The sequence below is a fragment of the Lates calcarifer genome, linkage group LG1 (assembly GCF_001640805.2).
Source record: "Lates calcarifer isolate ASB-BC8 linkage group LG1, TLL_Latcal_v3, whole genome shotgun sequence".
NCBI classification, from domain to species: domain Eukaryota; kingdom Metazoa; phylum Chordata; class Actinopteri; family Centropomidae; genus Lates; species Lates calcarifer.
The window spans coordinates 7,037,282-7,053,995 of NC_066833.1; the positions used below are offsets into that span (position 1 = coordinate 7,037,282).

The 16,714-nt window shown below is 38.4% G+C and overlaps 1 protein-coding gene across 1 annotated transcript in view; it reads right to left on the reverse strand.

Moving 5' to 3' along the window:
• Positions 1–524: 524 nt before the first annotated feature.
• pdia5 (protein disulfide isomerase family A, member 5) overlaps positions 525–16,714 on the reverse strand; it is a 61,805-nt gene continuing 45,615 nt past the window's right edge. The window contains exons 12-17 of the mRNA XM_018696554.2: positions 13,696–13,766; positions 12,820–12,983; positions 12,143–12,273; positions 8,328–8,398; positions 3,199–3,333; positions 525–3,001 (exon numbers count right to left, since the gene is read on the reverse strand). Coding sequence (XP_018552070.1) covers positions 2,921–3,001; positions 3,199–3,333; positions 8,328–8,398; positions 12,143–12,273; positions 12,820–12,983; positions 13,696–13,766 — 653 coding nt within the window. The 3' untranslated portion in view covers positions 525–2,920. The remainder of the gene's footprint in view (positions 3,002–3,198; positions 3,334–8,327; positions 8,399–12,142; positions 12,274–12,819; positions 12,984–13,695; positions 13,767–16,714) is intronic.

The window sequence follows — 16,714 nt, forward strand, 5'->3', positions numbered from 1 at the left end:
AAATGGATCGATGATTGATATGGATGAGGCACCACAATTGATTATTTACTACAAAAATGCTTTACTAGTTTCTTAGTAACATAAATGTTGTTTAATGCTTTTAACCCTGATCCCTAATAAATTAACAAGACTAAAACTCATCAGTCACGTTAGCTCCTCTATACTAGCACAGCAGTGCTTTGGGCTAAAAGCATGTTAACATGTTCATGATGACATTAACATGTATAATGGCTACTGTTACCATGTTCACTATCTTAGTTTTGTATGTTAGCATGCTAACATTCATTAGCACAAAATACAAAGTATAGCTGTGTGTGTACCAAATTGTATGGCAATCCATCTGCTAGTTGTGGAGGCATATCATTGTCAATTAAAGCGGTGGACCAATTGACTAAACACTGCCATCCATGGAGCGACAAGTCAAACTTGGCTCAATGATTATTCAATTAAAAATTATTGTAAGACAACACAAACACAGCAGAGATGTGTACAATGTATTAAACAAAAGGGAGAAAAATTCTGGAAACGCTTTATTTATTTTTTTATTTTACCTTGCAAGGTTTTTACTGCAAGGGGCAAAACTGTACATATGGCTGGGCACAGAAAAATCAACAAAGGCAACAATGACTTCTTGGCATAAGTGTGACAAATTCAAAACATGGATACCTTTGGGATAAGACAGAGGTGGTCCTTCTATTATTCAACAAATGTGTGATGTCACTGTAGAGGTTTCTACAAAAAACAAATGGACACAGCAATCAAAGGTAATTGCTTCATCGTAAGAAGAGAATGAACATCTAAATACACATACCAACACCTATCTGTATAAAGAACTCTTTCAAAACGCTCTTGCATACCATTAAATGTTAATAGTCACATTGAACAGTGAACACAAAAAAGTGTTTGGTGCCAGCCAGAACATTTCAAGACAGTTTCACTTGGAATTAGTCCATTAAGAGTCACAACGTTATGTGTCTGAAGAGAAATGGTAAGTAACGTCTACTGACAATTATTCAATACATGATGTTCTGATATAACACAGAAAAAGGACAATTCAATATTTTTTCTTGGGATACAAACAATATTTAATTTGGTGACCTAAGGGCTCAAAATTATTCAGCTGGAATGCAAAGTTACAAACTAGTTCCCTTTAATTGTGTTTCGCTATCCCTGAGAACAGTAGTTATAATGATGAAAGAAACCAAAGTCTTGAATAATAAAACAAGTTCAGCTACAGATAAGCCTTTAAATATTTATAGCGGCTGAAGTGCGGGAGTTGAAAACACACAGCATAAACAAAAAAGAGCCACAGAGGTAATAGTAATGATGGCTCCAAATCAATGATGATGTTATGCCAGGAGAAGCGGGAGGGGGTCTGGAGACTTCACTAATTTTACATTTAATTACTCCTAGGATGTGAGGTCATTCCTTTGAATATGATGGAAGGCGTGGGAGAGCACTGTCCGAGCTAAGTGGAGCTGAGCAACACCAAGGAATGGCAGGCAGATGCAGATTGGGGTGAAACTGGCCAGAGTGTTGTCATTTTACTCTGGGATCCTCGGAGTTGTTCAGTTCAGCAGAAAGTGGTAGAAACATTTGGGCATAAAACACTGGGTAAACTTAAACCAAAACCCTGAATGCCCGAAGTGTAAACCAGACATCTGAATTATTTCAGCCTCTCCCTGAACAATGTGTGAACATAGAGAGGATTATAAGATATTGGCTGATATTTAAACTGGACAGAAGGAAGATTCGTGTTTTGGATATTTTATGATCAACGTGCAATATACTTGAGTATCTCCCATGCTTATGTTAATGAGCCCTACCCTTGTTAAGACATTGATGAAATCCCATTCTGAATAAACAAAGGAGGTACAATGGGTGTAATATCAGTACAGCTGTGAATGTTAATATTTAGAAATGTACAAAGCATGAATATCAAGGGCAATGCGCAGTAATATTTGGCATTTCATGTTTTTACTTGTTTTTTTTTTTTTTGTTGCCTTGACTTGCTCTTGTCCATGACTTACTTGAAGGAATTGCAAGGCTTCTGATTCCCCTCCACTTATCATTTTTTATTTCTGCAATTCCAGCATTTCTTTTATTTTTATATCTGTAAGGCCACAGTTTTGAGCAAACAAAAATGTATAAGTCCTTTAAAAGTAAAACTAATCATTAAAGCCTGGAAGCATACACAATATTGAACTTTGGGCATGATTTCATCTGCCTCACATCACTATAGTACCTGATTACCTACAATAGCACTTCTCACAGCTTTGGGCTGTTTTACAAGTTAGTGTTGAATGTAATTATCTTCCAACTGATCTGTGAGGATAACAAAGCAATATTCTGCATGGTTGTGGACTTGAGACATAAAGATTCTGTACAAAAATACTGGAACAGGTGTATGTCAGTAATCAGCATGTGTCTCTTTTTTGAGACAGAGCAGGGTTGATGGGACTGGATTAAGACCCCTGTGGAGTGACAGACAGTGTAGCCTCCATCTTTAATGATGCTCACCATCACCCACCATGGGTGTCAGTCAGTCACACAGACCCCCACAGGGCTAAGCAGGGGTTGGTATTGCATAGATACTATATAGGGTGTAGCTTTTCACATATGCAGTCACAGTGTTTGGGCAAAAAAAGAGAACAAAAGAAAAAAAATGATATCACTTTTTTTTTTTTGTGTATTTTCTGCCCGTTAGAATATCCATAAAAAAGAAGTCTCAAGTGGTCGGTCTGAATGTAGGTACTCTGTTGGTATTATTACAAACGTGATCACCACAATATAAAAAAATAGCCTTTCGCTGAGGTCATCAAGTCTCCCATGTCAGTGCAGATAGGGCCCTTGCCAGGGTCAAGGGTCACAGTGCAATGACAAACTGTGCAGTGCAACACCCCCTCCCTACACCTCATTCTCAAAGCTCATCCTTTCTCTTGACAACCTTTTCCTGGTCACGTCCTCTTAGGCTGCGCATGAAACCTGTGAAGCCCGCCTCCTGTGGAAAGAGGGGTAGTTACTGAGTCACTAAAGTACAAGTTTTAGTCATTTCACAACTTTATTCACAAATTTATCAGTCTTGAAATGCCTTCTTATAATCTAATATCAGAATCTCATCATTGAACATTATCTGAACTTGGCAGTATGTGACACAAATTAAATATGAGAGCAGGTGAGGTATGTAGTAGAACTTACCCCACGATCTCCATTGTATTTTTCCACAAACTTGCCATAATTGTAGTAGTTGAATGTTGGATAACCCTCCACCCCTTCCTGCTTACAAAGCTCATGGTTCTGTCCTTTAGTACAGTCCACAGCAGCATAAACAATCTGAAGAACAACAATAAACAAAGAATAAGAACAAGGAATTTGTCAACTTTATTATTAATTTTATATAATGTTATAAAATGTAAAAAAAAACATGTCTTTATTAATTTTAAGTCATAAATAGTAAAATCTCAAACTCAACAAATTAATTTGTAACAAATATGTTAAGCATGTTAACATGCTTCCCACCGTGCTTTGTATATGGGTTAAACTCTATGGGAAGCCTTCTTTAATCTGTATTTATGTGTATTTTGGCATGTTATGAACAGGTGCAGTTAATTTCTCTGACAATAAAAACAATTTTGATTATGATGAAGTTTGATGTAAGTACTTTGTCCTGCCTGTGGATATAAAAGTTGGCAAAATCTGCAACATGTCTTGCCTCCTAAATGCTTCTGAAAGTAAATTTATTTATGATTTGTTTCACATGATAATATTTCTCTGTTTTATTATTCTATGAAAATGATTCATGTCCCACATTTTTTCATTGTTTGGGTTCACTTAGTTATTGTTTCTGTGTCTCTGAAGTAATCAATATATATTTGAGAGCAAATAAACTTTAGAGTAATTGTAGATCAATTCTATAAACATGTACACACGGGATATTACAAGAAAAAGTAATAGAGAACTCAATATTTATCCACTAAAAACGGGCATTTACAACAAGAGCTTAAATGTATTCAGCTGCTCTGGCTATCAGCAGGCTGAACACACTTGTCTCGTCCAAATTTACGCCACTACTTTCTCTCTCCAGGTTACAAAAAAAAAAAGAATGATGTATAGCTTTTCAGCAAAACTGTTTGGAGTGTGTGGTGGAGAAAAAAATCCCACAACAGTCACTCCTACATAAAAACAACAAGGGAGATTTATGTTGCGAGGCTGTTGCATCGATTAGCGACAAGCCGCCAAATGAGGCGTAAATGCCGCCTCACTGATACATGGCTCACTCAGCGTGTCCTTTTGGACAGCTAAAATGTCACCCTCTCTCAGGGTGCTGAACGCTGCACATTGAACTTGTCAACATCAAATAATCGCTCTCTGTCCATCTGTCTGCTCAGGCTGAATGTGGAAATGACAGATCTGCTGCGGAAGGAAAACAAAGTAGACACTTTCTCTGCGCGCCCCTACCGTGAAGTGACACTCAAAATTTCTTGTTCTAATTACAAAATACAAGTGCCTCTTTTTTTGTTCTTATGCAAATACAAATACTCAAATGTTGAGAAGCACCAACATACTGTTAGATGAGAACACTGTTATTGAGTGGTGGCTTCCTCTGCATCAGCAGCAAAGACATCTGTGAACGCAAAGGGAGGAATGGGCAAAAATTGAATCTACTATACAGAACCTGTAAAGGGATATTGTTCTTCTACCAGTCTGTTAAACAAGTGACTTAGGCCTCTATGTGCCTTCTCAACATCAGGATTTCACAGACTTGCTGCAAGCTGTGTTTATTTAGCAGGACTGAGGTGTTTCACCTTTGAGAAAGCAAAACAGTCAACAGAAATTTAGCTGCATAAAAATGTACTTGACCAGTTCACAAAATTTCACAGCCTTTTTTACCACCTCTGAGTAGTGACAGTCTGAGATACATAGAGTACTTTAAGCAGCAGCAGAAGCAGCACCACCACCAAGGGACATTATGTAACTACAGACTCCATCCGACTGTTCATGTGTAATCAATCAGAGTTGCTGTGACAGGATGAAATGAAGTTGTAGAGACGTTGTTCTTCAAAGTCCACAGCCAGTTCCATTATTGATCCATCTTCAAGTGACAGAAAACCACATATCATGTCATTGATCCAATGGCAAAATTTCTGAGGAGCAGCATATTACCAGTTGACTTGATCTCAATCCACCACCGTCACACTGAAGAGTAGAGTGGTAATCAAACTATACAGATAACACTCAGAACATGCTCTGTTCTCACAACAAAGATCCTATACTTTATACTGCTAAATATGGAGGTCTCTGAGCTGGTCTACAATACTGTTACTACAGTAAATCTATCCATCCATCCATTATCTATACCACTTATCCTAAAGGGTCACAGAGGGGCTGAAGCCAATCCCAGCTGACATTGGGCAAGAGGCGGGGTACACCCTGGACAGATCACCAGTCCATGGCAGGGCCAACACATATAGACAAACAACCATTCATACTGACATTCATACCTACGGGCAATTTAAATTTACCAGTTAACCTACCATGCATCTTTGGACTGTGGGAGGAAACCAGAGCGACCCAGAGAGAATCCACACATACAAAGGGAGAACATGCAAACTCCACATAGAAAAGCCCCAGATGAACCGGGTTCAAACTTGGAACCTTCTTGCTGTGGGGCGATAATGCTGACCACTGCACCCATGTAACTAGAAATATTTTAATTGATTAGTGTCAGTTGAGACAATGTATATCTGAAATAAGAAGTACTGTAACACACTCCCTCTTTTATGTTACTTATTTATCCCTGCATTATAATACATATCAAAGCTGTGATATAGGCCCCTTTTTTGCTCAAATACATCACAGGAATACACTGAAACAGCATGTCACTGAGACAAAACTTTCTTTACTTTCAAAAGACAAGAGATATTTCCTGCAAGCTAAATAAATAAAGAACCAAAAACAATGTTATTATATTTGTAATTGGTATTTATGGAATTTTTATGGTTTGTACACAGCTCTCAGAGAAACTTTCCTAAAAAAAAAAATTTTTTTTAAAAATCTATAAATGCTGTATCCAGTTCTCCTTACTAAATCCATGGTCCTTGTGCATGTGCACAGGATTAACACTACTAGAGATCTACAGTAAAACTCCACAGTCATTGTTATCCAGAATGTGACATTGTTACAGTAAGCCTCCATTAAATGGGGTATTTAAGCGTGTACTGTGCAGCTGCCTCATGTACAAAATACAATGTGTAGCTGGTAGAAACTCCATATCGCTACATACTCAGTTTTAAATAGGTGAAATTGTGTTCTCATTGCAGTGGCAACAGACAGCTTTTGGAAAAATGCAGCTCCAGCCAGTGTGCACCTTTAATGCTGATATTGATTTGACTTTGGAGAAAAGGCAAACAGCTCAGAACAAACCCTGTACACAGCTCCCCCACTGTCATACAGCACAGAATGCAGAGTTTTAACTGTTTGTGTCTTCAAAGCCAGAGCTAAGCTTGTGTTTGTCTTTGGTAAATGAAGCAAGGGCAGCTAATAGACTGTGATCAACAACGGTCTGGTACAATACACTGGGGCTGAGCCTTACGAAACACACAGCATAATGTGTTTGCCACACAGCACATGTGTTTGCCAAACAAACACGTCAAGCTCTCAGATTTTCTCCTGCTCAAACACAACTTCACACCTCCACTGGCCACTGGGGGGAAAACAACAGGGAAGAGATCTTCTGCACTGACATAACCTTCGCAGATATAAGGGTCCCCTGGTTTGGCAGCTTGTGGAGGTTTCACCATGAAGGACACTGATCCAAACACCACAGCTGATGGTGAAGCAATGCCAAAGTGCCTTAAGCTGTTGTGGCACTAGATACTGGATCGCAAAAAGTTTCTGACTGTTTTGAAGTTCCATTAAGGATATATATCAAAGCTGTTATTTTGACTGATCTGTGTCAATAATAGTCTACTAGTCAAACATTTTTTATAGTCTGTTTATATTATGGAGGACATACTGTAATTTTACTGCTGATGGCATATTGATATATTTCAGTGTTTACTCTAAGAATCAACAAAGTAATGTGCAAGTTAAATAAGTTGTAGCTGGGGCCCCACTCAGACTTGTACAAAAACATTTCCAGCTCATCTGTTGAGATTTAATGCTATGGGGAATTTTACAAAGGATTGCCTCAGAAAAATGGATGACTAAATTGTTGAGGACATGTCACGGTTTCATACCATCTGACAATGATTTTGAAAAATTCCAAACAAATGAGGGAGCAACACTGCCTGAGCACTTTTGGAACAATGTGCAGTTAAAAAGTCAAGGATTTGATGTTTTTTTTTTTTTTGATGAGAAGATGAGTGTCACTTTGAGATGATAAATTATACCTCAGAGTTTCGCCAGACACGTGTCCACATTTTTTAGTGTATGTGTGAGTCACACAGTTAAGGAGGCTTGGAAATATTGAGCCCTGCAGTCAGAGGGTATTAACAGGGAAGAGCAGGAGTGGGAGGGTGCCAGGACACAAGTCCTGAGGGAGAAGGAATGAGAGGGAGTGGAGATGATGGAGGATGAGGATGAGTGTGTCCTGTTGTGACTGCATGAACCTCCAATAACCCCAAAGCCCCATGTGAGCCGAGTATTTGATGAGATTGTGTTGGCTTTAGGTAAGTGGTCAAATTCCTGTCACTGGGAGACAAATAGTAGGAATGAGGAGGAAGGAGTTCTAAGTTTTAACTTACCACTGTTATGTTAAGTTCTTATCAGATACGCTGAGTTTTAAATATGAGTGCAATCACTCTGCAGGGCTTATTGCTAATTTCAGATTGCCCGCTCATTTTATGAAACTCAAAAAAGTTTAAAAAGTATGTGCGTGGAGTACAAAGTTGAATTAATAGAGTGTCACAAATTTTGAACATTTGACACCACATACAGAATCTAAAGTGAGTGGTCCATATTTCACGTGATGAATATGTAGTGCTATTAGGTTTCATGCATGCAGGTTTCAAGAATGCTCTTACATTTTGGGAAATATGCTTGTTTGCTTTCTTAGCCAGAGTCACATGAGAAGACTGAATTTCCCCTCTGTGAGTCCAGTGCTGTGCAAAAGTTTTAGGCACTTTAGATGTTTCAACTTGTATCTGTTCATACAATATGTATGCTCTTTAAGCTAGGCTATATACATCCCAGCGTTAAACTGCACTGAACACACAGAGGTATAATCCATTTTCATGACAGACAACTAGCATTGTTACTTGAAGAGTCAGCTTGAGCTTTGCCATGCCACCTTGTGTAAATGTGTGTATTCAAAAAGCAACACTAACCTTACGGTCTTCTTTGAAGAGCTCTGCTGCTGTGGTGAAGTGGGGGACAGCGTTTTTACAATGTGGACACCCTGCAAGAGGAGAAAATACAGGTGGGACATTATTACAGCTCATCACGCTACATTTTAAACCTCAACATCTAACTTCACATCCTATACAGCACCACAGCGCGGCACACATGATGCCACTAAAATGCACAGGTTCACAGATACGGCCAAAATTACTTTAATACATCATTGACTCAGTCTCAATCATGTTCATAAAACATGGTGTCACAATCCTGCAGTTATTTAGAGTCTTACACCATATTAGAGATGGTTCGCTTGTATGTTATGAGACTGTAAATCTCTTTATTGCTGCCATAAACACAACCTCCCTGGAGCTTTCTCTGCTCCAGTGTCCATCCATTTACAGTATGTCAATATTACACAAATACACTCCTAGGTACTGCAACTACAGATGATGTTTAGAGACAGCAGATTATATGGTAAATATTAATCTGTGAGGGAAGATTTTCTGATCCTTGCTTCATCTTACAATGGAGGGAAAGATGTGTTTTTGTACAGAAGTGGCAATCAAGTGATTGCTGTTATGACATCTTTTCCTTTGATTTTCTGTTGACACTTGTCTTGCTCTTTTGTTGGTAATGTCAAGTACCAAGCTCTTCTGTTCATTTCAATCAAATGGTTGTTACCACTGTTAGAAATAGATTTTTTTTACTGGAAAGGTGAATAATGGAAAACACTACACTTCATGTAGTGACAAACAGATTTTCCAAAAGGAAAAAAAAAAAAAAAAACGTTTGTCAGCGGGTGATAAAAGCTGCAGGATTGTAGTGAAATGACCAGTCCATCAGCCCAAGAGTCACAAATGAACAATATTTTTAAGAAGGTATGCAGATTGTTACTTAGATTTTTTGTTACTTAGATTCTTTTTTTAGGGAGTGTCTTTGACTCACAAGTCATCTGTGAAAATTTTCCCATAAGTTTACTAATGCTAATTCTGATGCAAGAGATGCTACAAGCTAACCGTAGATAGAGTGCTAATCGTTAAGCTGGTCAGTGTTCAGTGGCTAAAAATATGCAGATATCCAAACATTATACCCATCTGTGATTGTTGAACATGTTATTCCAAAATCAGGGGCATTAATCTGCTGCTGTGAGAGCCTCTAGTCTTCTGGTTTCAGGATTTGCACCAAATTTTGGAAACTGGTTGCTAGGATTTGCCTGCATTAAGCCATTAGTGAGGTCAAGCGCTAATCTTTGGTGCTAAGGCCTGGCTTGCAGTCGGAGTTCCAGTTGATGAAGCTGAGGTGTTGCTTGCACACCAAACTGGGAAAAAATAAAATATATGGACCTGGCTTTGTGCATCCATACACTGTCATGTTGAAAAAGAAATTGGCTGAACATGAACTGCTGCCACACAGGAATACTATTGTCTAAAATGTTGCACTATTATGATTTCACTTAATTCGTCATGAAATGTGCTTGCTTTAAGTAAGATTAAAGCCATTATGTAGATCACCCATATAGTATAACAGACTATTAAAGCATAAATGAAAAGTATTATCAAACTGTACAAAACAAAATACATTCAATTACCTGCTGTTGACACTGGCCCTGTTATAACTAAGATCTCAGGATTTGTTCCCATGATTCATTAACAATATTAACATAATAATCCCACTGTAAATGGATTTTACAGGCCACAAGTGCACTGACTGATGGTGGCCACAGTTATAATGAAATATTTTACTGTTGTGTGTATGCCCACAAGCATTCACATACACATAGAGTAACTCTACCTTCAACTCAATTATACATCAACTCTGCAACCGTCCATTTATCTTCCTTTCCAAAGCCACTTCTCTAAGCCTGCATTCAGCACAGCTCAGAAAACCATTTCCTGCTGAAGTTCCCTTTAGCTACAACATTAAATGGCCTTCAAAGGTTCTGTCGCAACTCTAAAACTGATATTTCACAAAAAGCAGCACAGATGCCTATGCTATGTTTTTTCAACTCACTCGAAGACAACAGACTGATCAGACAGGTCAGTGTAACTGCTCAGAGATTGCCAAACAATGGAGACAGAGAAGAAAACTAAATAAAGGGGCAAGTGGCATCTTACTGCACACCAAGTACTGTATAGGAATATTTTAGTTTTCATATCTCATATGCCTGTCATCCAAGCTGCTTAAATGCAGCTGAAAAGGTAGGTTGGCTGTTGATAATGAGAACCACCACTCTCATTTCTCTCCTCTACCTGCACAGACACTTTCACTTGTCTTTCTCATAATTACCAACTGAAACAGACAGTGAAGTAGAGAAAACAGCAGACAAAGAGACTGCCAGGTGGATGTACTGTAGCAGCCTTGATTCTGTGCAAACTACAGAAGTAAGCAAGACCTGGTAAGAATAAGAAGATATGACAGCATTTAGTTTAATTTCAATTGTGCTAAAAGTTAATAACCCAAACCTCTTGATTGTTCTGTCTGATGTATCTCCAGCCTTGATGCCTTAGCAAGCAGCTGTAACTAATCAAATGCTCTATTAGACGCAAGCTCCCTCTTTGATACAGTGAGACACCAGTAAGCAGCATGCAGATGGGGTGGGAGGGCAGCAGGTTGCTGTTGCCTAATGTGCATCTGGAGCATCTCTGTATAGAATCAAGCTCCAAAGAGCCCAACAGAGGCAGCAACCTAACCATTGTACCCTGTCTGGCTTTGAAGCCATCATCAGACACAAAGTGCAAAAAAAACAAACCAGGGACAGAGGTGCATATGTCTATGTGTGTATTGATAATTAAGCATGTTAACTGCTACGTATTCCTCCTGCATCTCTGTTTTGTTTGAGAACTCAGATAGAGTGTGTCACAGCACTGGGTCCCTACATTTTCCAAGGAATCATTTCAAAAACAGGTTCAATGATAGACACTCTCCTTTCTCTCTATGGAAGAAAGGTGAGTGAATAAAAGCTGCTCCAGTAGTCAGACATACCCAGTTACCCAGATGAATTCAGTTTAGGTTTATGGTGCCTTTTAAAGCAGCTATATTCATATGTTGGATACTTAGAAGCAGGAGAACTCCACAACAAATTACAAAAACAATTAGTTTATTATTTACATGGATTTACTTTGTTCCCAACTGGAAGATTGTAAGTCTATTTAGTTTTAAGAAAAATGAGCTGGAAAAAATATTTGGCTCTTTTGCTGCTAGATTTCTTCCTATTTTCCTTCACCAAATAGCCATTAATTTATCTGTCTGCGTGTGTGTGGTGGTGGTGGTGGGGGGCAAACAGCAAAATAAAGCTAATTTTGTTGGCAATTAAAACATTTAAAAGGACAGAGATTTATTGGTCAAGTTTGCTTCTGTTTAGGGCTAAACTATAAAGCTGAATTATAGAAATTAACGTCTTCTCTGAAATATGAAGTGGGACACTGATTTGTTCTTTTTTTTTTAACCTGAACAAATCTATTCTCAGTCATGAGTTATTCCTCAGTGTCCCTATGGCTTAGGTGGAGTTTATTTACTGTGTGATGAGGAGCTTGGCAAGCTGTTCTGAGTTACATATGCACACTGTTTAGACCCAGGATATGATCATACAAAGCTCAACTGAGCAGGACTGTGATCACACTTGGTTGCAAAAACTTCACACACACTTAATATTTAGATTAAAACAGCCAAGCACATGGAATTCAGCAGTTTGTGAAAACTGCCTTGTGCCAATTAAAAATGACCCTTTCAGGAGTAATTCCAGACCTTTGTGGAGGGTTATTTAACAGGTGTTAAGTAGTGTTATTATAAATTAAGCTCTTACAGGGAGCGTAGAACATGACCAGAGCATGTTTTTTCTTTTTCAGTGCCTCTCGGAAATCCTCTGATCCAAGATGGCTGACACTGGAGGGCTTCTCTTCCCAAGACTGCTCTGGTGGAGGAGGTGCCTGGGGACTAGAGACATGAGACAGCACAACAATATTAATGATGTATTCAATATGGAGTGAAAAACACCGACTTTAAATTTATTGTAGGTGGTAAACATAGTGTAAATAGACATACATAGTAGGCATATATAGTATGGCTGTTTCTGGAAAAGAAAAATGGTCTCATGTGAATAGTAGTGATGTAATAGAATACTCAATAAGTGAGACTTTATGTCAGCTTTATATAAAGTGATGTCTGTTGACCTCTGGTCACAGACTTTGCCTTTACAGACTCTGTAATTGCCACAGCTGGACTGACGTCATCACAAGTTATTTTTCACAGTGACCCTTTCCAAAGATTAATCTATTACACTGGGAAGAAGTTATTTCAAAAATATTGCAGCTAATCAATAGAGACAAAAAAGAGTGCAGATAAAATGTTAAAGCTAAGGACTAAACTATTGCAATGTACATGAGTTTGAGTTTGTGTCTAACTGTGTTAACTTTGCATGGGCAACATGTGTTGGACATAGGTAAAGAAGTGATTGAGCTACCTGTTAAGTGTGTGACTCACTTGTGCATGAACTCGATGATTTTGTCTTTGCTTCGGAGTTGTGGCAGTGTATACTTCTCCTCGGCTTTCTCAAAATACTTAACAGTTGGGAAGCCAGAGATCTTGAAGCGATCCCCAACAGCCTTGTGCACTGTGGCATCCACTGCTGCCAACACACCTGGACTCTGTGGAAAAACAGCAATAGTAAATGCCAAGTCACATGGGACTTTGGTAAAATAATCACTATAGAGGGATCTGTCTAATGAGACCAGAAAAGACCCCCTTTACATGACACCAATTAACACCACCTACTTCAGAAACCTTTGCAGACAAGCACACAGAGCGTTTTGTGTATGTAAAAGCCCTGCATTAAAAAACACGAGCAGAGAAGCGAGGCAGAGAAAAATAAATGATATGCTGGGCCTTAAGGGGTCAGGGTGAGAGAGGCTCTAGTCCATCCATATTAAATAATGTCCATGCTTTTCCCATTGACCTCAAGTGCTGGGCAAAGAGCCACAAGGAGAAGGTCCAAGTGTCGGGCCGGGGGGAATCTCATCGATGAGATAATTCTGACAGTCACCAGGCTGGAGTTTTATAGGCCCTGCCCCTGGCCGGGGAGTGTTACATTACCACAGAGGACCGAATAGCGGAGAGGAGAGGTGAGGAACACACCCAACTAATCAGAAACACATCGAGAGCTGGGCTGTTGGACAGACTAACCAGCGTTTCAGTTGCATCAGCCAACAGCCTCCAAGCCAAGAGGAGGGATTATGGTATTATGATCTGTTACTGAGGTATTGCTACACCCGTGTAGTTCTGTACATATCAAAGTGTGAGATATGGAAATAAACAAAACACTGTGCACACATAAACACAAGCAAAGGTCATGAAACTTACGTCTGCACCCCTGTTGAGTATTTCAGCGGCTTCATCATACTCTGGCTTCATCTTCTTGCAGTGGCCACACCCTAAAAGATTAAAATCATACATTAAAGCCTGACCGATGGACAGATTTCTGAGGCTTATATCAATATTACTATTTGAGATGCAAAAAACTGATAATACCATGTCTGCCAAAAAAGTTCTTATTAAAAACATTTTTGGTAATAATCTCTTACAACTTGTTATTTAAATATTGGCACAATGATAATGAACTGAAGCAGGATATCTTAATGAATATACATTTTGAATGGTAAAGTTCATTCCTTATACATAAAAACTGAAGTAAAAATAAAACAAAATGTCAACAAAAAAAGTACTGAAAACTATATTCATATCCAATACCAGCTGATAATATCAGTTTGCTATCGAAAACAATCAGTGATAATAAATAAGAGAGAAGAGGGAATCACCTCTCAATCTTGAAGAACATATAGACAAGAAATAACTATTTATTTCTGAGGAAATTATTTCCATAAAACCAACGCTAGGGGCTATCTTGGAATCTTACAATCTTTGCACAATATTACATCCACAGAGCTGTCATGCTGAATCAAGGCATGAACAGTTATAATTCTCTGGTGTCTTGCTGTTTAACCCTCGTTTGGCAGGGTTTTACTGCTGGCATGCTGAGGGTGAAACTGTAAATGAAATGACAAGAGTCTCTCATGTTTACCAGGAGAGTTAAGTCATGTTTGATTGCTTACTACATGTTTCACTCTCAGGCACGGGTGTGTGTTTGCATCTGAGTAAGCATGGTAGAAACAGACTGAGCTGGGTGTGAGTAGGTGATGAAACAAACTGGTGGAGGTGTTGGTAGAGCGGGGCGATGTGGTTGAAATCAATATTATGACTTCTCATGGTAATACCAATATAGCAAGACAATTTTATTATGTACTCATTTACATAACATACATAATGCATAACTAAGTAACTAAGTATGGCAGTAACAAGCGTAGTAGAGACTGAAAGCAAAACTACTGATGGCTCTGCTGCAGAAGAGTTCCTTCCAAAAAAATATAGTGACTTTGGTACAGCGAAAATGTTTTGTATTTTAACTATACAACTATATATACTACTATACAACTGTCAGATTTAAAATAAACCATGACAATAAATAAATAGTGTGAGAAGACTGTAACAGTAAATGGTGGCTAAACATCAAATTTATTTCATCATCTCAAACAGAAGCACTACCTGAGTACAAAGAGAGCAGGAAATCAAAGTGAAATAGGTGATGTGAGGTCTAATCAACCAAAGAGAGAAACTACAGTGGCATAACCTAACACAACCGAATCGTTTGTGACTTGTACTCTTTGACAGAGAAAGCAGAAGTTGGAAAGAAATTTCTGAGGTAGTCATGTTTTGTTTGGTTACTGATATGTTGGCAATTCAAGTAGTGAAAAGGGAAGGCTTCAAACCTGGACTGTAAATATAATATCCCTAAAAGCAATTAAAAAAAGACATAAATGAAGAATATTGTGATAACACAGCAGCTACATGATCTTCTGTGCACTACTGCACCTTGACTACAGATGTGCATGTGGTAAATGGTACACAGACTTTTTATTTATATAGGCCTTCTAGTATATTGACCACTCAGTGGTCTACAATGTATGTCTCATTTACCCATTCACACTCACATTCAGACACTGATGGAGCAGGAGCAGTTGTGGGTTCAGTGTCTTGCTCAAAGACACTACAACACACTTTCTAGTAGGGCTGAATGATTTATTGAATCTTAACCGAATTCGCGAATTAAACTAATATAATTTGCAAATCACAAAGATTGTGATTATTTTTACAACAGCATATCAGAGGATTCGTAACACTTTTTTTTAAAGCTGCCTCTCAGTTTACACACAGAGCACTGCAGGAGCAACAGAGAGACAGGCTGTAAACTTTACAACCAAATCTTATCTTAAAATGATCAAACCACAAAACTAACTGTGGAGTTAGATACTTAATGAAAACGGAGGGCAGAGTGACAGCGTGATACAGGCAGTGTGAGTTCCACCTGCCTTCGGAGACCTGCAGGCCCATCGGTGTTACCACCGGTGTTATGACGAGTTAAAACCAGCTGAAATTGTCAGCACACCAGCAAAAGAGATAACTGAGCTATCACCAAGATGTCAACTTTATGTCTGCAGCGTTTCCGTTATTTTGTAGCAGTGGAGAAAATTATTGCAAAATACCCTGTTGCACCAAGGAGAGAGAGAAAAAGAGGAGAAATAAAGAGAGAAAATGGTAGAATGAACTAGCTAACATTAAGTCAGATTTGTATCTGTATTTTGTATTTTCTTCCGGCAGATACGATAGAGTTCTTATTGGCTGTGTCTGTCTCTACCGACTCTCTGTGTGCCTGTCAATCTCCTGTTATTCACAGCATTTGAAAAATCACCAAAGGCAGCAGTATGACGAATGTAAAGTTACTGCAACATAGTGCTACTGTTTGTTTTGTAAGAACTGTTGTATGGTTCATTATGTGCATATTTTATACCATTATTCATTAGAATAAACATTTTGGATTCATATATTATACATATACTGCCAACCATTGTCCAGTCGATGTAACTCTAACACAAATTTCTCAAAACAACAGGTGGACTGGTGGATGGCCAGAAATGCTGAGCAGCCTGAGAATATCCTGCCAATCCTTCTGTAGAAGGAGGCCCCTGCAGGTAAAAAAAAAATTGATAACACCAAGTGACATCTAAGGAATAATGCTATTGTTAAAATTTACAAATATTGATTTTATACTAGGAAATTACAATTAATCATCTGTTTACTAGATTGGACATCATGTATCACTGGCTATACTTGAACTGCACTATACAAATACTTTATCTGCAGTATCTGTTTTGGCTGTGAATCAACTGCTTAATGTTATTAGAATGTAACTTGCAGTTTTTGTAACAAAAACAAAATTGTATGCAGATTAGTTCCATTATGAAAGCAACAGTTAGCGTCTTTTGAT